Source organism: Sminthopsis crassicaudata, chromosome 6 (genome assembly GCF_048593235.1).
Source record: "Sminthopsis crassicaudata isolate SCR6 chromosome 6, ASM4859323v1, whole genome shotgun sequence".
Taxonomy (NCBI): domain Eukaryota; kingdom Metazoa; phylum Chordata; class Mammalia; order Dasyuromorphia; family Dasyuridae; genus Sminthopsis; species Sminthopsis crassicaudata.
This window is the reverse complement of record NC_133622.1, coordinates 191,904,401-191,928,375: the sequence shown is the minus strand read 5'-3', so window position 1 is coordinate 191,928,375 and position 23,975 is coordinate 191,904,401. Positions and strand designations below refer to the sequence as shown.

General features: G+C 37.7%; 1 protein-coding gene across 1 annotated transcript; it reads right to left on the bottom strand.

Annotated features, from left to right (window-relative positions):
• Positions 1 to 332: 332 nt before the first annotated feature.
• Positions 333 to 23,464, bottom strand: LOC141545454 (transmembrane emp24 domain-containing protein 11-like). The gene is made up of 5 exons (XM_074272512.1): positions 23,335 to 23,464; positions 6,853 to 6,953; positions 4,377 to 4,502; positions 1,631 to 1,777; positions 333 to 482 (listed from the first exon to the last, which is right to left on the bottom strand). The coding sequence occupies exons 1-5, from the start codon at positions 23,462 to 23,464 to the stop codon at positions 333 to 335; spliced, it is 654 nt and encodes a 217-aa protein (XP_074128613.1).
• Between the last annotated feature and the right edge of the window lie 511 nt (positions 23,465 to 23,975).

Below are 23,975 nucleotides of genomic sequence, written 5' to 3'. Positions count from 1 at the left end.
AAGTACATAGGAATCAGGTATCATGAAGAGTTATATAGGTGATCCATATCAAGGTTAAGAATGAGAACTGGATCTTGTCGCACTAGATCATCTGCCCACCCCAGTAGCAAGTAAAATCCAGTAGCTTAGTTAATGGGTAAACTTTGTTTTTATAATCATCAATCATCATTTATTTGCCAGAGGGTGTTATGAGGTTGGTCAAACAGATTTTATTTCAACTTTTGATTTCTCTGAAATTACCCATGAAATAATAAATATTTAGGTATTTTGTTTTATTAATTTGGACATTATGCAAATCATTTTATAGTTTATTTATCTCTTTCAACTGCATTTCAAACCAGCTTTTTAGCTATAAAGAAATCTTTAAGGGACTTCATCTGGAAAATTCCAACCGACATGAGGATTAACATTTGAACAAGAGCCCACCATAAAACATTGCTGTTTGTATCTTCACTGGTCATTCGGAAATTTTCTTCACGTTCCTATGTGGGAGGGGGAAAAAAGGACAGATTTAGTTTCATAAAGATACATAAAAATGCATGCTCTTTGGAGAAAAGGCTCTGTACAAATTCAAGACAGTTTTATTATCAGGAAATGATCTGTATGTATGCACAATTTGATATTACAAGCTGGAGTGTGCTGTTTACCCAAGCATCAAAAAATGAGGTTCAACATTATAAAATAATACAGTATATTTCACATATAATTTATTATTTATAACTAACAAATATTACATATACTCATTAATTAACTAGATTTTCCCTCTTCTAGGTCTCAGTGTCTCTACAAGGTCTGTATCTGTTCCATGCTACACAGTGGTTGCTCCAATACACATATTTTGGTGGATAATAATTATTATTAACAGTGAGCATTAATATGACACTCTATTTTATAAATATTACTTTTTTTTATTCTCATAACAACCCTGGCAGGTAGATGTTATTATTATGATCCTCACTTTACAGATGAAGAAATTGAGGTATGTAAAGGCTAGATGATTTGCCCCATTTCACACAGCTAGTAAGTATCTAAGGGGAGGTTTGAAAAGCATGTGCCATTATTGTTGTCTTGTTCTTCCTTCTTAAAGAGGACCATGACATCAGGGAGGTGATTCCATGACATACAAATGAGTTGGATGCGCCACTCAGCTGCCTCCATAGTAAAAGGAGGTATGTGTTAGTCTCTTGAGCTGATTTCTCCCTCCCTGCTCTGCTTTCTCCCAGCTACTGTGGTTTGCACATTCCAGAGTGGATGTGGCTGAAAACAGGACAGAGAGAGGCAGAGGGAAAGAAAGCTTGAGCTATCCTTGAGCTAATCTACTTATTCACAGAACTGTCCTCATGCAAAAACAATGATTGCCCAGTTACAAGATGAGGGAATCTTATAGTTCATTGAACCCAATCCCTTCATTTTAAAGATGAGGAAATGGAGAGGAGAGCCAAGCCAGGAGCTAAGCCAGGGTGCCCAACTAGTAAGCACAGCAGTCAAGTATGGATAGAGCCAGCCAGGCATGAAAGGCGCTCCTGGAAACAGTGGGTTCATTTTCTCCTGGTCTCATGTGGCTTCTCTCAAGAAGTGTACATGGCCTGGTACAGAGAGAGAATTCCACTGTGCTAGCAGTCTTACCCACCCTTTGATAGTTCTGCTCTTTGATGATTTGCTCAATTTGCTCTGTCAGATGTTCCAGTTTGTAGCTAACTTCATTAACTTTGTCCTTTGCTTGAGCAATTACTGCATCAAGGTCATGTTCTCCAATTCGAATATCCAAGTGGATCCGCTAAACAAACAATAAAAAGAAAGAGTTTTCCAGATTTTAAAAACCACAGCTGACATTCAATCCTCAGAATCTGGCCTCAGTGGAAATTTTTTCCTCTTTCTCTCCTTTTTTTCATTTCCTTATTTGCCTTCTGTCCTCCAAGATTTCTTTGGTTTTCTCCTTCCCTTGGTATTCCCAAATATACTATCCTTGCTCACATTTTCCTAGAACACTTTGTTTTGGGAACAAAGGACGACATCCAATGTCTCCTTTACTCCCATCACAAATGGCTTTGTCTAGGCCATGTCCTTCCTATGACTGTGAGCTCCCTAGTCTCTGTCATCAAATTTTAAAAATCCCTCTAGTCATAGACCCAAGCCCATAGTGAATATTAATCAAAGTGGCTGCTGTTATGTGGAAATCTTTCTTCACTAGATCATAGGACAATAGATATAAAGTGTAAGGAACTTTTGGTGCTTGGTTACTACAAATTCCTTATGGTATAGAAGAGGAAACCAAAATTTTTCCATCTTCCATTTAACAAACAGTGAGTAGGCTAAGCCCTGAAAATAGTTCCAAAAATTAACGTCTCTGATCTACACTATATTCCATAGTGACAGATCATAATCTAATCATACCTTCTCATTGTTAGTTAAAAAGCATTTATTAAGCACCTTCTTTTTGTCAGGCACTGTGCTAAGTGCTTGGAAAACAATGAAGTAAAAAAAAAATCCCCTATTCTCAAAGACTTCCTACTCTAAAAGGAGAGACAATGTACAAACAACTAAGATATAGGTATGGAAATACTCAACAGAGGGAAGGTACTAGCATTAAACTGGGAAAGGCATTTTCTAGAAGGCTCATACACTTCCCCTGCAAGTCCTCTACAAGGAGCCAAATCTCCTTGAGGTCCATTCTCCCACTGCCCGTTGCCCGTTTCATAAAGCAGTCTCATCAAGCTCTTACTTCACTCCCAGTCCACCCACTCTTCAGATTTCTCATCTCTAAATAATAATCCCTCTCCATTTCTAGTTCCTTTCTATCTGTTGCCTTCCCACATTAAAATGCAAGCTTTCTGAGAGATAGACTCCTTTTCTGGTCATAATTAAATCTATTTCACTTATAAATAAAGCAACTTCTTGCAAATCTACTTCATTTGTTTTGAAGAAGGAAGGACCAAAAAATAACCACAGCATTTCTCAGTGCTTAGTATAATGTCTGTCTCTTTTCTTTCTTTCTTTCTTTCTTTCTTTCTTTCTTTCTTTCTTTCTTTCTTTCTTTCTTTCTTTCTTTCTTTCTTTCTTTCTTTCTTTCTTTCTTTCTTTCTTTCTTTCTTTTCTTCTTTTCTTTCTTTCTTTCTTTCTTTCTTTCTTTCTTTTCTTTCTTCTTCCTTCCTTCCTTCCTTCCTTCCTTCCTTCCTTCCTTCCTTTTTCTTCCTTCCTTCCTTCCTTCCTTCCTTCCTTCCTTCCTTCCTTCCTTCCTTCCTTCCTTCCTTCCTTCCTTCCTTCCTTCCTTCCTTCCTTTCTTTCTTTCTTTCTTTCTTTCTTTCTATTCTTTTCTTTCTTTCTTTCTTTTTCTTTCTTTCTTTCTTTCTTTCTTTCTTTCTTTCTTTCTTTCTTTCTCTTCTTTCTTTCTCTCTTTATCTCTCTTCTCTCTCCCTCTCTCTCTCTTCCCTTTCTCCACCCTCTCCTTCTATATTTTCTTCCTCTCCTTTTCTCTCCCTCCTCCTTCCTTTCTCTATTCTTCTCTTTTTTTTCTCTTTCTTTTCTTCTCCTTTCCATCCCTTCCCCTAACTCTCTCTCTCTCTCTCTCTCTCTCTCTCTCTCTCTCTCTCTCTCTCTCTGTCTCTCTATATGCCTCGTCTGGTTCTGTCTCTGGTCTCTCTGTTTCTCTGTCTGTCTATCTCTCTGTCTCTCTCCTCTCTCTCTTCTGTGCTCTTTCTCATTCTCTCAATCAGTTTTCCTTAGACTTCTTGATGAGATTCTGCATATCAATAGCACTCATGGGTTGTCCATCTGTACCCCTCATCTCATTACATTCCTCAATAGTAAGAGACACTTGTAGAGTCTCTTTTTTCTTCATTTCCCATTATAAAAAGTTTCTCTTTATAGAAACAATGCATTAAATAGCCATTCAGCAAACAGAAAAAGTTTGTAACCTACTCTCAGTGCCTTATTTCCAGCCTGCTTGGGATTCACTCTGGCTATCACTCATGGCCTCCTTCACATATGTAATGCAAGTCTCTTATCCAGCAGGTCAACTACTCTTGGATTCTTAGGGAAACAAAGAATGGGTCACCATCTCTTCTGTAAGAGTTTGAGTTTACCTGAATACCTTTATGAATTCACCATTCAGTTTTCCTTTTTTTTTTCCAGGCCTGAGTAATCACAGCTCTTTCAGCCATCCCTTAGAGTTATTTTCCAACCCTTTAATCAACTTTGTGGCTCTCCTTTGAAATCTTTCCAAACTCCCTGGTTTCCTCTTTAGTTACTAAGCCCAGCTCTGGATGCAATACTGGAAGAAATGTCTAACCAACCCTGAATATAACCATCCCAGCGTCATGCTTGAATGATGCTGTCAGGGGTTCCATTAACAAAGACATTAAAGGAACACAACTTACCAGCTTACTACCGCCAAAGGAGATGAGCTTTGTAGAATTAGATTCTAAGCAAATGATGTGTTCTCCAGGCGAGTGTGATGTGAATGTGAATGTCCCCTGTGGTCCATACAGCCTTGACAATAATACCTATGATTGAAGTGTTTCAATGGTTTGTGAACCCATTTATAGACGTGATCCTTTTCAGGACTGTTGCATACTGTATTAGCCTCAATATAGGCCATTGTGACTTATAGATCATACAACTAAAAGGAGGTCTCTTTGAAAGAAAATACACACACACACACAAATTATTTTAATATCCTGAATAAAAAGCCAGTCTTAAAGTCAGGAAAACCTGGTATCAGGAAGTGGAATTATTTCCCCTTTCCATTAATTTCTTGGCCATATTACTGCTAGGAGAGTAATTTCCTCTCACCAACAGCTTCCCTAAAAGTAATTTAAATAGCACCCTTATTCATAGAAATTTAAAAACTAATTATTGAGGAGAAACTGGGTTTTTTTGTTGAGTTTCTCCAGTAGCAGGGAGTATCCATTTAGTTAGGAGCCACACTGCCCAAGTTCCTAGGAAAAAGAAGACCATCAGGCTTTGTAGTCCCCACATCTCAAATTGGTGTCAGTGATGGAGTAGGCTCAGAGATCAAAGGGTCAGGATATTTCTTACTCCTAAGCAAGTTTCTGAGAGGCTTGAGTCAGCAGGAAATGTGTCAAGGAAAGCTTTTATAGCTGAGATCTCCCTTGTCAGAATCTATATTTGAGCTATGTAACAGAGAAAACCATGGCTCCTGCCAAGATCATGGAAAGTCTGAGGTATTTCTTTGTGCCATAACTAGATGGAGCCAGACAGAGAAATATTGTTCTCTGGAAATAGGCTAGCAAAAATATGGAAATATATTTATTAAAATAAGGAGAGGTGCAGAAGAAGTGATGATAGGAGAATTGTTCCATTGCCACCTCTTGGGAGCTATGAAAGACTGCAAATGGGCTGAAGAACTTTGGGAGACAATTCCTACCATATTGAAACCCTAATGCAGTGAGTAATTCCAAGTGACTGGGGCTGTCTATACTGGCTTTTAGAAAAAGTGAGGGTCTGTCTTTATAAATATCATTATTTTCTTATAAAATATGTTGCATTTTCCATTTGTTTTATTTGGCACAAAAGCAAATCTTTTCTTCCTTGAGTTTTGTGAACTAAGAGCTTATAAGAAGAGATTTTAGGGAAGAGTTTGAGGAAAAAGCAATAAGGCAATTGATGAGAAGTTATCTAAGATGCACCACATCTCTCTAAGTCCTATGAGATTGATTGACAGGAATCAAATAAAGATATTTGATCTAATTTAATCTCACTACTTATAAATTCGATTACCTTTTCCTGATATTTCCCCCATAATTTGATGATAAGCAGGACTTGGGTATTATATAAACCAAATTTAAGACATTTAAAAGATATCCATTTGGTCTCTATTTGGATCAATAGGTTTTTTTCTACTTTTTACTTATAAAAATTCATCTCTGAAATTTGATATAGAATATCCTAGAGAATTTTGGCAATACTTTTCTCATCTTTAGTAAATCTTTGCAAGACAAAACCTGATTAGTTAAAACTATAAATTCTGGTCCCTGTTGCCACACATAACCTGTTGTTTATCATAGATGTTTAAGAAGCTTGAGAGGACAAGAAGACCATGAGAAATTTTTTTAAAAGGACCCCAAAGAGAGAGGTAAGGAATAACTTTGCCTCTCTGACCATAGTACATATATGGGACCATTCAATCTGGAGGAAGAATACTCACTGTTTAGAAAGCTTAGTGTCTAGACTTTTTAAACCATACTAGACAGAGAGGCCCTGGGTTATAAGAGTTCATATACACAGCAATACCACAATGTAGCAAATTTTATGTTTATATATATGTATAAAGCACAAAAATATGTACCTTAATGTTTACTATACAATTATATTAAATATCTAATAAATATTGAAATTATACTTTAACATTTAATATATAAATATATTAGAATATAGCTACCAAATATATTAAATATAGCATTTTAATATTTGCAAAGCACTTTAAAGACATCATCTTATCTGATCCTCATAACAACCCTAGGAGGTAATATTATTATCCATATCTTATAGATGAGGAAACTGAGGATGAAACAGAAGTGACTTTCTCACTGCCACACATAGTACATTCTGATGCAGGATTTGAATCCAGGTTTTTCTGCCTCCATGTATTACACCCCCTAGGTGAACAGTACTAGATTTGAGTTATGTGAGTATTCAGGCATCATAGGAAGGATGGACTCTAGGCTACATGAGGACAAAGATAATACATTATATAAACTTGATATCTCCCCCAGGTCTATGCAGAATTTTCTGAAAACACTTAATAATCATTTGTTGAATGCATGCATAGATAATATCTAAGGTCTTAGCTTTAGAAACAATTTTAATGATGAATTGTAAAAAATGTTTTACCTCATCATTGTAAGTTGTAACAGTCACAAACATCCCTAAACCAGGAGCAGAGTCAAGGAAATCTTGATGTTTTATGTCCCATTGTTCTACTTTGTAAGTTCCTATTTAGAAAATACAAAAGATGTTTATTATAAAATAGATGCAAGCAATGGTAAGGAACTATTACAGCCATAGTAAATAAATCCATTATTTTCATTTCATCCAAATTACAAAATACAGCAGCAGTTTTTACACATCTCTTAGTGTACCATATTATGTGGAATAATGGAAAAAGTCCCTGGAAGTCAGAATTCCAATCTGGCTCTGGGTTCTCCTTCCTCTGAATTCTCATGGTCTGTAGCTCTTTTATCCTTTTGTACTTGTTATTTTGGGGTGTCAGGTTCATTTAGCTGGAAGAAGTTGCCCATTCCACCAGTTTTCCTGGAGCATATGGTCTGAATCTGCCTTTTGCCCCCTCACAGTCTAGCTTGAGGATCCTTTACTTTTTAAACTCTACATATCATATCCTCTCATTAGACTATAAGTTCCTTGAGAGTAGGGGCTATGTCATTTTTTTCCATCTTTTCCCCATCACAAGCACAGAATCCTGGACAAATGGTTTGTTGAGGCATATTGGGATTATTAATGTCTTTTCTTCTCTCTTCACCTCTGAGCTAGAGGCTGTATGGAGTAGTGGAAAGAGTCTTGGACTGGGGGGAAGTAAGGTTTATATCCCAATACCCAAGTTTGACTCCTAGCTCTTCCACTTATACTGGGTGAGTGTATAAGTCATTTCACCTTTCTCTGAGCCTCAGTTTATTCATCTGTAAAATGGGGGTAATAAACTTCAAAGGACTCTTGTAAGTAAATGGAAATTTATAGTTCGTGTCTTATTTAGCTCAGAATTTAACAGTGAGCCCGAGTACTCTAAAACACATTTAACAAATGCCTGTTCAATTTAGTTCATTATGCATCATTGTTTTTCTGCATCTTACCTCCCTAGGCAAACAGTAGATACTTAATAAATATTTGTTGAGTTCCAGACTCAGAGGTGAAAGGGGCCTCAGAGATCACTTAGGTCAATAGTGCTATATTGTAATAAGGGACATTAATCTATACATCAGGATCCCTACAGACTATATATTGATTTAGTTTTCAAATGCAATATTATCTGTGTTTTACGATATTTTTATTTAACTAAATACTTCCCAATTACATTTTAATCTGACTCTGCCACACTTGGGCCAAATGTGGCCTGGAGGCTGGGTTTTGACACCTTTCATCTAATTCATTCAAACACTGTGATCCCTTCCCTACAATGTTCCAATAAGTGGTCATCCAGCCTCTGTCCAGTTCAGATATCCATTGGCAGAAACTCCCAAGGTAGCTAAACTCAGTCTTTCTAATTTCCACCTATTGTGCCCAGTTATGCCCCTGGGTGTCCAGCAGAACTTGGCAGGACTAAAGATATTGAGAACTGGGATGGCTCAGCTAAGTCTCTTCCATTCTAGGACTAACATCCCTACTTCCTTCAGCCAATCAGTCCTCATCTAACTTTGTAATTAATCCCATTGCTGTCCTGGTCACCTCACTCTACTCATATTTAAGATTGTCAATGGTTCTCCCACAACATAGTGCCCAGAATTGAACTCCAGAGAGCCTCCGACTGAGATAGAAGACTACAAAATTAGCTACACTTGTCTTTCCCCAGAAAGTAGGATTGTCAACAGGGCTTCATAACATAATATCTTTTTTTTTTAACCCCCCCCATTACCTGGTTGATTTATATTGAAATTATAATCATAAGCGTCAGATCATTTGGGGGCCAAGACATTAAACACTTTCAATATTAACTTGATTATGCTATCATCTAGCCCACATCTTCCCATATTGTCTGCAAAGATGCCATGACATAAAATACCCTCCAGAATGGGAGGTGTTGCTATTGATATGCTAAATTATTCATCAGATAATCAACCAATATTTTCTGCATGTCCATCTGCTGTAATATTTTGAAATGTTTGCTTCAAGTAAACATACTTTTAGTTACTGTCAAATCTATATTTCCTCCACTCAAAATCTTTCCCCAATATTCCATTTCCCTTAGCACCTACTAACTTGTGGCATTCTAATATTGATACTGTTTATTAAAACCACTCTAATGACGATGAATTGAATAATCTGGGGACAATCAGATTTGTAGGAGATATGACCACACTCTCATAGGAAAGAGGGATAAGACTTGTTGTGTTTGGCTGCAGAGGCCAAATATTGGAGCTGTGGATAAAAGCTTCGAGAAAACAAATTACATCTAGATGTAAGGAGGGATTAAATAGTCATAGTTATACAAAGTGGAAAAAGTTGCCTTAAGATGGGGCTGAGGGCCTTTTTAAGAGCAAATCTTCAAATGAGGGCTGGATGACCCTTGGCTGGCTGTAATAACATTCCATTACATTCATACACCATCAGTTTTTCAACTACTCCTTAGTGGAGGGGTACTCATTTTGTTTCCAGCTTTTTGTTTCCACAAAGAAGGCTGATAACGAACATAACAGAGGAGATTCCTATTCAGGGAGGAGCCAGATTGTAGTCATCTCTGAGGTCCTTTCCAATTTATATTTTGCAAAATTTTTCTAGGCTATATTATATCAGAAAAATCTATTCCCCAGCTGTTAGTGCCGCCTCACTAGAAAAAAAAAACAACTTTCATTTATTTTCTTTGTATTTGAAATATACATGTATTTTACATACTATCTCCTCTGATAGAGTACATACCTTATATATATATATATATATATACATATATATATATATCCACACATATATACAGGTGTATGTGTATGTAGATTTGCATATACATATATACCTCTTGTGTGTTTATGTGTGTGTGTGTGTTTGTATACACTGCCAAGCTTCAAACTCTACTGCAAAGGGTGCAATTCCATTGGTTTGGCCACATTATTCAAATGCCAAATGTACACTTGCCAAAAAGACTGTTTTTTGAGAGAACTCACATAAGGCATGCACTCACAACATAGTCAGAAAAAGAGATACAAGGATACTCTCAAGATCTCTCTTAAGAACTTAAGATACACACACACACACACACACACACACACACACACACACACACACATACATGTGTGTGTACTGTCTTTAAAACAATCTATTCCATTACAGAGCTAAGTAAATGAATGTAAACTCAGGTTCTTTGGCTGCAAGTTCAGGGTTCTTTCCACTAACCAGGCAGTCAAATTAGCAGGGACTTTAGATAATTCTGGAATACTTTTAAATGCTAGGAGTCATGGTAGTCAAGAAAAAATTTTACTTTATGAAACAATATTAATATTGGGTAATATTAGGTAAAACATCAAGCCAGATTAAACCCCGGAATGGGCAACAGTCCATGTGCGGTATCCTGGGGAAGTCTGGCAGATGATTGCTTTAGGTCACTTTATTAACAAAAAGTATTTTCTCATGAAGGAGGATTTGGAAGTGATTTTCTGTAACATGTTCAAGGGAAAGATGGTTGTAAGGGGAAATGTGGGTCTGTTCATTCAACAAAAATTCATTCAGGAATAGTTTTCAAGAGACAAATCAATTGATCAATCAACCAGCATTTATTAAATTTTCTTTGTACCAGATACTGGGTTAACAGTTAGAAATACAAAGATAAAGCAAAAAGAGTCTCCTGCCCTCAAGGGATTTTCTTTTCAATGCTGAAAGCCATATGAATTGAAATAGTTACATTCAAGTTAGGGAAGGGAAGGAGCCAGACACAATCCTCATCTGAGAAGTAGGTGCTGTTATTAACCTCATTTTACAGTTAGGGAGACTGAGGCAAAGGGAAGGTAAATCACTTGCTCAGAGTTACACAGCTATTCAGCATTGGACACTGATTTTCTCTAATTTTCCAGACTCCAGTTCCAATACTTTTAGAGAAGGTACTAGTAACCAGGGACAGGAGGAGATTAGTAATGACATATTGAAGAAGGAACCTGAATCTTAAAGGAAGCCAGATGAATTTGGAAGTATATTTAGAAGAATTGTACATGTTTAACCTATATCAGATTGCTTACTGTTTTGGAGAGAGGAAAGGGGAAGAAAGGGAGAAAAATTTGGAACACAAGGTTTGGCAGGGGTGAATTTCTGGGGACTATCTTTGCATGTATTTGTAAAAATAAAGTACTATTAAAAGAACTTTTTAAAAAGGAAGCCAGAGATTTCAAGGGCCAGTGGAGAAGAGGAAGAACATCCTAGGTATGAGAGACAGCCCAAATAAAGACACAAAAGACACAACAAGTAGGTTGGAATGGCTACCCTGCAGATTGTATGTGTGGGAGTGATGTCTAAGAAAAATGGAAAGGTAGGAAGGAGCCAGAGGGAAAGAGCTTAAAATGCCCAACAGGAGAATTTATACTTGATCCTAGAGGAAATAGGAGTGAGAGAATGACATGGTCAGAACTAAAGTTTAGAACAATCACTTTGGCAATTATATACAAAAAAATTTAAATACAGGACAGAATTTGCTCTCAAGGAAATTACTATTTACTAAATGACAGCTAGCTGGTACTGTGAATAGATCAGATCTGAGGTCAGAAACCTCATCTTCCAGAGTTCAAATACAGCCTCAGGCACTTATTAGCTGTGTGATCCTGGACATGTCACTTAATCCTGTTTGCCTGAGATGCGTCATCATATGTGAAATAAGCTAGAAAGGAAATGGTCAACTACTCCAACATCTTGCCAAGAAAACCCCAAATGGGGTCATGAAAAGTCATACATGACTGAACAACAATAAAAGGGGTACAACAATTACTGCCTAATTTTCTTCATGACCCAGACCAGGCCCCACCTTTTACAGATGCTAGGACTTCCCTCTTCCTTTCCCCTCCCAAATTATCTTCTGCCTATTTTGTATCTACTGCATGTGTATATGCTGTCTCTTAACTACAAACTCCTTGAGAGCAGGTATTGTATTTTTCTGTAGCACCTGGCTAGTAGTTTGTTGTTGTTTGTGGTTTGTTTGTTGATTGATGGAATAATAAGAAACAAGATGGCATAGTGGGGAAAACAAGTCAAGGATAACTGGTCTCAGTACTGCTTCTGATATATACTGACCGTCTGCTCTAGTCAACACTGATACTCTATTGTTGCCTATTTGCATTGGTGCAAGGAATTTCCACACTGGAATTCTCTGACTGCTACTATCACAGAGGGTCTGGGGGAGAAAAGTAACAGTTCATCTTTATGGGGACATTTCCTGGAGTTTACATCACATTTTAACCTCTCATCTCCTCCTTTGCTCCAGTTCCAGAAGACATAAGTCTGTCTGTATCCTTCTGCCTAGCCCCATCCTGTCTCCTCAGAATCTACCCTTGCCTGTTCTTTTTCATCATTATTTCCATTTCTATTGACCTAAAATATGTTCAGATCTCTCCCTTCCTTAAAAAAAAGACCGAGCCAACCTTTCCTTTGACCCTGCCATCCTCTCAAGTGTTTCTCTTTATCCTTTCCTCTTTGGCTGCTCAGCTCCAAGAAAGAGATGTCTATACATACGCCCTTGCTTTTAATTCCTCACTTTCTACTCACTCCCTAAACCTTTGCACTCTGACTTCCAACAGTCTCAGTCTCCTGACGCTGCCCTTTAAAGCCACAGACAACTTGAATTTCTGAATCCAATAGTCTTTTTCATTCCTCTTGATCTTTCTGCCAATTTCAACACTGCTGATCCCTCCCACCCCCATGGATTTTCTCTCATCTCTTAGCTTTTATAGAGTGCAACTCTCCTGAGACTCCTACAGGACTATTTTTTGGATCAAATGTTTGCATAAAAACATGAAGAATGAAACAAGTGAAATAACAACATAATTATCAATGAATAACCATATATAAATATACAATTGTATAAATGAAAAGATGACTAAAAGGAATCTGGATTTTGAGTAACTAAAAAAGTCCAGTAATGCTCCTGGAGAATAGATAATAAATATACTTTCATCCTTTAGGCAGAAAGATAGGGGACCACTGGACAGAACATTGTATACATTGTTAGATGCAATCACTATATCAGTTGTTTTTACTGAACTGTTTTTCTTTGATTAAAAAAGAGGTTTCAATTCAGTGATTGGAGGAGAGGGTGGCAACATAGGGGGAACACTATAGCCAGAAATTAAGTGCTGTTAAAAAAAAAAGCATTTTTAAAGAAATAAGTATTATTTACTTATATATCTCCATCCCAAAAATATCTAAGTAAAAACCTATGACAAAGACATAAAGCTAGATGATGCTGTAGGAGGAGATGCTAGGAAACTACTTTATAGCTTCTCATGTCTTTGTGACTCTCCCCTGTTTATGACTCATTGTAGTATCCTTAATGCAGTAAATAAAACAAATGAAAACAATTAGAAATTCATAAGACTTCAACCCAGATAATTATATTTTTACATTAGCCTTCAAAAGCTACCAAATTTTTAAGGGAATTATTTGCAGAGAGAATGATTCTGAAGTTAAGGGCCCTCCCCTGAGAAACCAAGATAATTTCTAGTACAGGAACCAATGGATTCATCCCAAAGAGTTAAGGTGAGAATTGTAAGGTCAGTCATTTTGTGTATATACTATACCCAGCAGGATAGTTCTCTTGAGGTAATAATAATAATAATAATATGTCTAAATAGCAGCAAAGAACTTAATTTATACACATCCTCCCATAAATCTGAACCTTATGAAACCTAGAGTGGTAGGTAATACATTATGATCCTATATTTATTTATTTTCACACAATTCATATATATATACACACACATACCAATTAAATATATAATTATATAGTTTATAGAAATATTTATAAAACAAAATATTATATTACTATATTTATCATTAACTAATAATAATTAAAGATATTACCCCAAAAAAGTAGTCCTGTAGGATACTCAGGAGAGAGCTACATAAACAGATGAAGCATAGAACAACTGAAAGAATAGCATAATTATAAAAGTTATAAATGAATAACCATAAGTAAATATATAATCATATAAATGAAAAGATGACTGAAAGGAATCTGAATTTTGAGTAATGAAAAAGCCTGTAAAGTGCTTCTTAAGAGGAAAAGGGAAGAATACAGCTTCTCCATCTTCAACTCCAAGCAGCTTTTCTGTGATCCCAGAGCTGGAATGTTAGCACCATCAGGGAGGCAGGGTAGTCAGAAAGAGAAACTGAGAATAGCAACTGCTACTATTTCTCTCCAAGAAACACAACTATCAATTATTTATTCATTGATTCATGCATTCAGGTCATCTTTTGGATCTAAAAGGATTCCATTCTGAAAGAATTATTTATTAAAATGGAAATACTGCTGAGAAGAGAAACTTTAATTATTTCCCAAAGTCTAAAAGCCATCTAAGAGAACACATAGTATGAGAGTATTTTTCTTTTCCTTCCTTTCTTTTTCTCCCTCCCTCCCTCCCTTTCTCCCTCCTTTTCTTTCTTCCTTCCTTCCTTCTTTACCTCCTTCCTTCCTTCCTTCTTTACCTCCTTCCTTCCTTCCTTCCTTCCTTCCTTCCTTCCTTCCTTCCTTCCTTTTTTAAGAACTTTTTTCAAATAATGTATTGGGCTAAGTGCCACAAAACATTAAGGAACTTACACTTAAAACACATGTGTGTCTCTACCTTTTGTCCAGTGCACTATGATTCCTCAAGGCAATGAAAAATTCTGTACCATGAACAAATTGAATTTGAGAATCAGTGTAGTATGGCATGTGGGTAGTTGCTTGGGCTAGAAGGGAACACTAGGAGGAAGCCAAGGGACCCAGAAAGGAGAAAAGAGGCCCTACAGAGAGATCTTGTTTTCACAGTGTCGTTGAAGACTAGACAACTCCCAAAAGCACCACTGAAAAGAGGTGGTCCAAAATAGCCGCTTAACTTCCTAAGTGTCTTTGCAGAAGCACAGGGAGCCTGGATCTTATTTTCCCTTACTCTTGCTAATCCATAGACTAATCAGCACTCTCCAGGGGCAAGTGACTCACCTCCCACATCACAAAGCTGTGGCTTCCTAGGAAGAGTAGGGAGGAATACAGCTTCCCCACCTCCAACTCCAAGCAACTTCTCTGTGATCCAGAGATGGAATGTTAACACTATCAGGGAGGCAGAGTAGTCAGAAAGAGGAATTGGAAACAGTAACTATTGCCAATTACTTTGTGGCTGCCTGGAAAGCCTGGCTAACTATTTGGGCTTGGCTCTGATACTCAGTTTATTCAATCTGTAAAATGGAGATAATGTTACTTTGTCATGGCAGTTTGTTGCCTATACCAACTGAGATTGTATCAATCACATGAAGACATGGGAGATGTTTTTCTGGAAGACAGAAAAACGAGCATATACCTAGACATTCTACATTTACCTGTTGGCACCCTCAGATGCAAATGCAGAAGCAGATTTAAAGACAGGTGGTTTGGGCTAGGCAGTCAGTGGAAAAAGACAGCTCCCACCCACATGGTAGGCCAGCTCAGAATGTCCAGGCATGTGATGGCTCTCCTTTCTCCCAGAAGCAGGTCCCCCAAGATCTTCCATGTATGAGGGTGACTTCATTTTAAGTGGTCTAGACATAAGCCAAGCCAGCAATGCACTTATAATAACTACACTTGTTATTATAAGAAAAAGACTCTGTCAACCTTTGGGTGCTATTAAAATGGAAAGTGTTATTATTATTATTACAGAATGTTAGAACCAGACTGATCCTTAGAATACAAAAGAGTTGAAATGGACTTTAGAAACTACCTAATCTAAACCTTTCAAATGAAAGGTCAGGGCACATTGGGGCAATTGCAGCTCAGCCCATTGCCTGGCCCATAGTTAGTGCCGCTTAATGAAGGTTTGTTTCCTTCCTTCTTCATGTAGGAAAGTTGCCCAAAGTAACAAAATGAGCCAGTGGCAGAGAATGGACTTGAACTTGCGCCTTGAATACCACACTACTCTCACTACATTGCTTATTTCTACAGTTTTCTGAAGATGAGATCATCCCCTATGCCAACCTGGAAAAAAATCTGGAGGGAATATAAAATACAAGAGGAGGCCTGCATTCCACGTGGATATTAAATGTGCAGGCAAGAACTTACCAGCCTAGAATGAGGTTTATAACCTTCACTTTTATTTCCTTACCTTTCCAGCTTGCAATACTGATAACTGCCACCAGGTGGTAGTATGTAAACATACCCGACCCTGCCACAATTTGAGCCATGAAGTTACAAAAAGAGTTCTTCCTTTGAGTAACTTTTATAAACCTGAGTATTCAAAAAGCTCGTAATAACAGAAGTCATCCAGAGTGAAAGAGAAGAAAGACACCCATTCCTATTTCTAAAATACTTTCCATCTGACCTCCACAGTAACTCTGCAGGATAAGTAGCACAAATAAATATTATTATCCTCATTTTATGGATCAGGAAACTGAGAAACAGAGAGATTAAGAGATTTCCCAGAATTCCTATAGGTACAGATTTCCTGTACAGGTATCTTCTCCCATTTCAGTACCCCTGTCCTTATCAGTGCCTTTTATGTGCTGTATCTCTCCATTAGAATGTATGCTCTAATAGAAAAGGTGATATATATATATGTGTGTGTGTGTGTGTGTGTGTGTGTGTGTATTCACACACATATACATTATGTATATATACAAATATATATTTTGTATATATATATGTGTGTGTGTATAATGATGTGTGGAGGGAGCAGAGGGAAGTAGGGGAAATGTCTTATCTCCTATAGAAATTCTACATCTTAGATCAGCTTCCTCCCGTAAAATTAAGCATAAAAAAGAGAGGGATATACTTCTTATCCAAAGAAAACTTTAAACTATATAGTCAGATACAAGAGGGCAATGTGGTAATAGCCAGCATCCTTTATCCTAGTCTGCCTACATTCTCTAGACCAGGGGTCCTCAAACTTTTTAAATAGGAGCCAGTTCACTGTCCCTCAGACTGCTGGAGGGCCGGACTATAGTGAAAATAAAAACTCACACTTTGTCTCCACCCCTCAGCCCATTTACCATAACCCAGCAGGCACATAAATGTCCTCAGCGTCCGCATCTGGCCCGCCGGCCATAGTTTGAGAACCCCTGGCCTAGACTATAAGATCCTTGAGGTCAGGGCTTCCTCACTTTGGTATTTGTATCCTCAGCATGGTTTTCCAAAAAATCACCATTGTAGATAACTCACAAGTAATGGAAAGATGGATAGAGGGATGTATAAGTAATCTTCGGCATCTCATCAACAAACAGTTGTACAGCATAGGAAGCATTACAAACCAGAAAGAGATTTTTGGGATCATCTAATCTAACCCCCTGCATTTTAGAGATCAGGAAACCAACCAAGTCATGTAACAAGTAAGCTAACTATAAAGACTAAGAAAGGGGAGTGAGCTAGTTGTGTCGTGAAAGGCTGGGAAAGAAATAAAATGGAACTTTTGATGCAAGGCTTTGTTCAGGTGGAAGGCAGTGTTGCATAGTAGAAAGACTGGCATTAGAGGAAGATGACCTGAATTCAGATCCTGCCTCAAGACACAAACTTGTGTGACTTTAATTTGTCTCATATTTCCCAGACTTCAGTTTTTTTCTTTTAAAAAATGAGGAGGGTTGGATTTGATAGCCCCTGAGTCCCTTACAATTTGAATTTCCTATGTTTTCAATAAACTATTGTAATAATTTTATTTGTCCAGAGTCAGATACCTAGTAAATGGTAGAAATCTGCTTGGAACCCAGAATTTCTGATTCCAGGTCCAGCCTCTTTCTCTTATCCCACACTGCTTCTTCCTTTGAGAGAAAAGACATTCTGGTCACATGGAGAATTGCCTTGGAGATTAGCTACCTGGCACACACATATATTACAAAGCCATTAAAATATCCTGCATTCTCTATCAAGCCTGTATTTTCCTGCAAACCGTGACTCATTTGAGACACTGTGGCAGAATGAGGCTGAGATTGATCAAGTAATGAGTCTCTGGCTATCTGACTGATTACCTTTGGATCAAAGAAAAACATCAAAAACCACCATTTTCTCTGAACCTCAAAGTCTTTCATCACAAAGTTATCTGGCTGAAAGGCAGCTGAGTCTGATTTAGCACCTGGGAAAAGAGGAAGGCTAGGAGTTGGGGGACAGGGGTGGGGAGAAGATTAGTAGACCTTCTGAGACAAAGGTTTCTTCAAGTGTCTGAGGTAGGGAAAGGCAGCCCAGCACAAGGTCAAAACCAAGAAGATGGAGCCAGGCTTACCTCTCCATGTTAGATAAAATTATATACACACACAAATATGTATATATGAATACATACAAGTATGCATATATAAAATTCCATTTCTTTTCCAAACCTGGACCAACCTGTTTTCTGAGGTTCACCCCTTATGGAGAAGGGACTTCTTTTAAAGGAGAATTTAAAGGAGCTAAATGCCACCTTCCCTTTTAGAATGACCTTGCAAAGTACATTTTGTTTTGAACTCCTGAAAAAGAGTATTATATCCTTAGGTTATCAACATTTGCAGTGTAGTAGACATAATTCTAGCTGGAGACCCTTCTTGGAGATAGGAAAATGAAGGAGTGATCACTCATCCACACCTGTTTCTCTAAACTGAAAATGACTTTAAAAGTGTAGATTTAACATTCAGGAAACATTGATTAAGCATCAAATCAGCTTGACTTAAGGAACTCACATTTCCAACAGTGGAATAACTCTTCCTCATAGGTGATTATACGACATAGTGGCTTATTAAAATACATTAGAGAGGGGTGACAAAATGAAATTCCTATGAGGGGATGTCCTTTTTAGACTTTGCAAAGTTTGTAGGTCCTCAGGGACAAAAATAGATACAGCAAGCTCATTCACAAAATCAGGAAAACAGCAGAGGCAATGAACCCATGTAGTCTCAGTGCTTTGTTTCCTAGTTTATTTGCATAAGACCATCAGGAGAAACTGAGAACTAAAAAAAAAAACCTTGGGGAACTCTAAATCCCAATACTATTTGGTGATTGATTGTTGAGTAAATAATAGTAACTAATAATTGGGTAAAATATAGCTTACAAAGATGAAGATAGAGGGGGAAAATATTGGGAGATCACTATAAGTTAAAGAGAGGTCTTTTACTGTTACTAAACCCAGGAAACACAGTCCAAAAAAAGAGAGTATTTATGTTTCTCTACATAATTTCTATCTGGTTAAGAGATTTTGAAATAAAACAAAAAAGACCTTAGATTCCCCCCCCCCAAAAAAAAGAAAGAAAAAAATCAAATTAGAAAGATTTCTGTCAATTGCAGGCAGAGTTCCTGCTCTTTTTGAAAGAACGCAGCACTATTCCAGTTGATGGCTTTATATAAACCTTGAATAGGAAGTGTTGTTGAACAGAGAAATAGGCCAGCCATACAATGGTATGGCCTAGATGTTGCTCCAAGAGAAGACTGAACTTCCCAATCATTGTGTATAGTATAAGATGCAAAGAAAGACAGCAGACCCTACTATCAAAGGTTTCATGGTTTAATGAGGAAGTTTACAAGATAACTTGTAAACAACTATATACAAATATAATCAAAATGGTACAAATTGGAGATAATCAATAATTTCCTTCTGTGTATTCTGCTCTAGAATTAGAGGGGAACAGGAAAGTGGGAGAATATGACCTGGATTTAGGGAAAGAATATTTTGTAGTCGTGGATCTTGCTATATCACTTGAGTAAATCCCTTTGTTAAAGGTTATATGAATCTCCATCTGAGTGTTAATAGAAATCATACCAGTGGGGACTCAAGGGCTGCTATGTTAGGAGTGTAGCTATATTACAAGGGTTACACTCTGAACCCAAATTAGTAACAGCCTCTCTGGGCAAACCCAACCAACTTCAAGTTTGAGTACAAATTAGGAGAACTGAGGTAGCTCAAAGTGGTGTGAACCAAGAGGTTGGAGGGTAAAGACTATAAAAAAGTGGTCATACCCAGCAGTGTTGCTACTAGATGTGTATCCCAAAGAGATCTTAAAGAAGGGAAAGGGACCCGTATGTGTAAGAATGTTTGTGGCAGCCCTCTTTGTGGTGGCCAGAAACTGGAAACTACGGGATGTCCATCAATTGGAGAATGGCTGAATAAATTGTGGCATATGAATGTTATGGAATGTTATTGTTCTGTAAGAAATGACCAACAGGATGAATACAGAGAGGCTTGGAGAGACTTACATCAACTGATGCTGAGTGAAATGAGCAGGACCAGGAAATTGTTGTATACTTCAATAACAATGCTATATGATGATCAATTCTGATGGATGTGGTCATTTTCAATAATGAGATGAACCAAATCAGTTCCAATAGAGCAGTAATGAACTGAACCAGCTACACGCAGTGAAAGAACTCTGGGAGGTGACTATTAACCACTACGTAGAATTCCCAATCCCTCTAATTTTGTCCACCTGCATTTTGGATTTCCTTCACAGGCTAAATGTACACTATTTCAAAGTCTGATTTTTTTTTTTGTACAGCAAAACAACTGTTTGGACAAGTATACATATATTGTATTTAATTTATACTCTAACATATTTAACATGTATTGGTCGACCTGCCATCTGGGGGGGGGAAGGAGGGGAAAAATTAGAACAAAAGATTTGGTAATTGTCAATGTTGTAAAATTACCCATGCATATATCTGGTAAATAAAAACTATTAAAATAAATTTTAAAAAGTGGTCATAAATTCTTTCTGGAAGAGATAGTGCTTAAATAAAAAAAGGCTGGAAAAGCATTGTAGTGCTAGATTGGGGGTAGGGAGGAGGCTTACATGTCAGACCGATGATGGCAATGGAAAACCACTAAAGATTTTTGAGCAGGAAAATAACCTGGTTAGATGTCCAAGGATAAACAGGTATTCGACAGAGAAGAGAACAGAAGACCTCTTAGACAAAAACCAATATGAGCAAAGGAATGGTAACTAGAGATTCAATGGTATATTTGAGGGATGGGGAGTTTTTCATTTGGGGTAGGCATATAGACTAAATCTAGAAAGGGAAAGGAGTGTGAGAATGAATTTAGTAAAGTGCCTGACACATAATAGACTCTTAATAAATGTTAACTGATCTATTGTTTGAGATTGTGCTGGATCTCAAATGCAAAGCAGAGAAAATTGAAGTTGGGGGGGGGGCAAAAGGGAGCTGCTGGCAAAAGTCACTGGGAAAATATCCAGATGTCTGAGGCAGAGGTAAGGGAAGGAGCTAGAGAAGTTGGGGCAGTGAGAGTAATTAAACTCAAGGTTCAAGGTCTCTTATCATGAGCTTCTTTCCTGAGGTCTAGAGTGGAAGGAGGAGTTTGAGTTCAAAAGGCCTCCTATGCATCCTCTCTCTCTTCTCCTTTCTTTATCATCCCCCCAAGTTCACCTGCATTTCTACCTCCTCTGCCATCTCAGAAGTCCCAGTAGTCATCTAAAGAATGGTGGCTAGAACTCTCCAATGTACCCAGAGAGATATATTGAGAAAACATGACGATATTCAGTGGGAGATTGAGGAGAAAATAGAAAAACGTTATCAACATTTTTGAAAATACCACTAGACCTATGGCATGTTTTATTTCATTGCACTAAAAGCTGCAGATTCAACATAAACTCTGACTAGAATGTAAAACATTGTATTGGATTTTCTATAAAATTCCACTTGGGGTGATAAGAGTGTGATTCTTTCCTTGAAGGAAAAGTTAGCTCAACTGGATGGGATTGTTGGCAGAAAAGCTGGCAGCCATTCTGAGGGTTCTATGCAAGGGAACAGGATGGGACTGATTAGAAAGAAGTCATTTGGCATTCAGGAAGACCCACTGATCTTGACCTTCATTTCAGAGGAGCTGACCACATGTAATAAGATATAGTCCTGAAGAAAGGAGGGATATCCATATTCCAGGAGAAGTAAGCCTGCCTCAGTAGTACAGCCCATGAACTCCCCACCCCTTCTATTGTCCTAAAAGAAAGAGGAAAATTCTAGGCAACTGGCATGAAGGTGAGGAGAGGAAAAGCAGTATTGATTGGCTTCTTCAATGTTGTGATACAGTAAAAATAAATTCAGAGGACATAGTATAGAGTTTGTTGAGGACCACCAGGGGAGGGAATCTAAGACATCTAAATTTTGACACTTTAGAGCAAAGCCACAGTTGTCTCACCCTAGTTATTGACCCGCCATCGTGTCTGAACTTTATATGATAGCTATAAGTGTGCACAAATTATTTCCCCCCCATAATCCTTCTCACTGTAAGTTTCTTAAAGTCAGGGAGCCATGTTTATTCATCTCTATGTCACCTGTAGTTTCAAGCACAGGACTCCACACACAATAAACATACAATAAATGTCTTCTGAATGAATGAATGAGCACTATCAAAAAGAACTGGGGATCCTAGTGAATTGCAAAGCAAATAAGTTAAAAAAATCTTAGGCCATATTTAGAGAGGCACTGTGTTTAAAACAAGGAGGAGTTATATGACCATTCTCTTTTGAGTTATTCAGGCCACTTTGGGGGTATTGCATGTGGCTTCCGTGGTCACATTTTAAGAACGTAAACAAATTCTACCATCTTCAAAGGAAGGTGTTCAGAATGGTGGGACTATTGAAGATTAATCAAAGGAACTGGGAATGTTTAATCTAGAGAAGAGAAGTGTTAGAGGAACCAATCATATCTTCAAGAGGATAGTAACCTCCAAAGGAGGGAACTTCAGAGCAAGAATAGAACAACAGAAACAGATTTCAGTATGAGATGAAGAAAAGGCTCAAAAGTACTTTATAGCTATCCAAAAGCATGTCATTTTAAGTAAGTTTTCTATACATAGAAATGTTTGAAGGGAGGCCAGATGACCAGTTGTCAGGGATGCTGGGGTGGGGGAGGGAGGAGGGATAAGAAGAAAGAGACAGAAAGAGACAGAGAGGACAGACAGACAGACAGAGCAGAGGGAGCCAAAGAGACACAGAGATAGAGAGAGAGAGAGAGAGGAAAGGAGAGGAGAGGAGAGGAGAGAAGAGAGAGAGAGAGGAGAGATCTCTTGCTCAGAGATTCTGGAAATCTATTTTGGATAGGAAAAAGTGGCAATAATAATTATATTGACTCAGCCAATGCATCCCAAATTGATTGATCTGTGCTCCTGAGAATTTTTCATATCTTCTCTGTCATTATGGCACTTAGCACAGATATTTAATAAATGCTTGTTGAGTGAAATAATAAATGATTAGAAAAAATATTGGAGTTTTCCCCCCATCATTTAAGTTATAATTAATGGCCTGAAACCACTCTTTCTGCTCCTCTGGGATATAGACCAATGTAGATTATCTCTACTGAGTAAGTAGATCCCAATGTGACCCTGGGGAAATCACTAAATCTCTCTGAACCTTAGTTTATTTATCTGTAAATGAAGGAGTTGGAATAGATGACATCTAAAGCTGTTCCCTCGTACTCTAAATCCCATCATCCTCAATCCATAAAGCCATTTATGATATTCTTCTTTAAACAGGGGGAATTTAGCTTACCTGTGATCCAGGTGTCATTGGGAATGTCCTCTATGATGCATTTTTCCTCTCTTTCTGCTACATGGAAATAGAAAGCTGATGACATTGACAAATAGAAGCTAAACAGAGAAAGAAAAATATGAATTTCCATTCCTTCAGCCTTCTTCTCCCAATGTTCCTTCTACAATGCATCAGTCATCATTAAGTCTGGCCTCCTGCTAAATGGCCATTAGGTATTGACTTCTCACTGGATAAGCCAAAGAAATTGATTTTTGTGAGAACTAACATGTGGTAGTGGCACCCAAGCAGGTGATTCCATTTATACCTACCTCTGAATCTTGATACCTTTCCAAACATGCAGTAAACATGGCACCAGAATAGAAAGAACACTGGATTCGAAGGCAAAGGATTCTGCTGCTTCCTAAATGTGTGACCTTAGAGAAGCCAATTTTTCTCTCTGAACCTCAGTTTCCTCATCTGTGAAATGAAGTCTTTGGGCTAGATGACATTTAAGGTTCTTACCAGCTCTGTCATTCTCCTTCCCTGTTTTAAGGACCCCTTTTACCCTAATATTTTAGAGGCTATGTTTCTTCTAGCTCTGACATTTTATGTTCTAAGGTCTCATCTTCTAGTGCGGAAATTCTATCATTTGCATTTTAAGA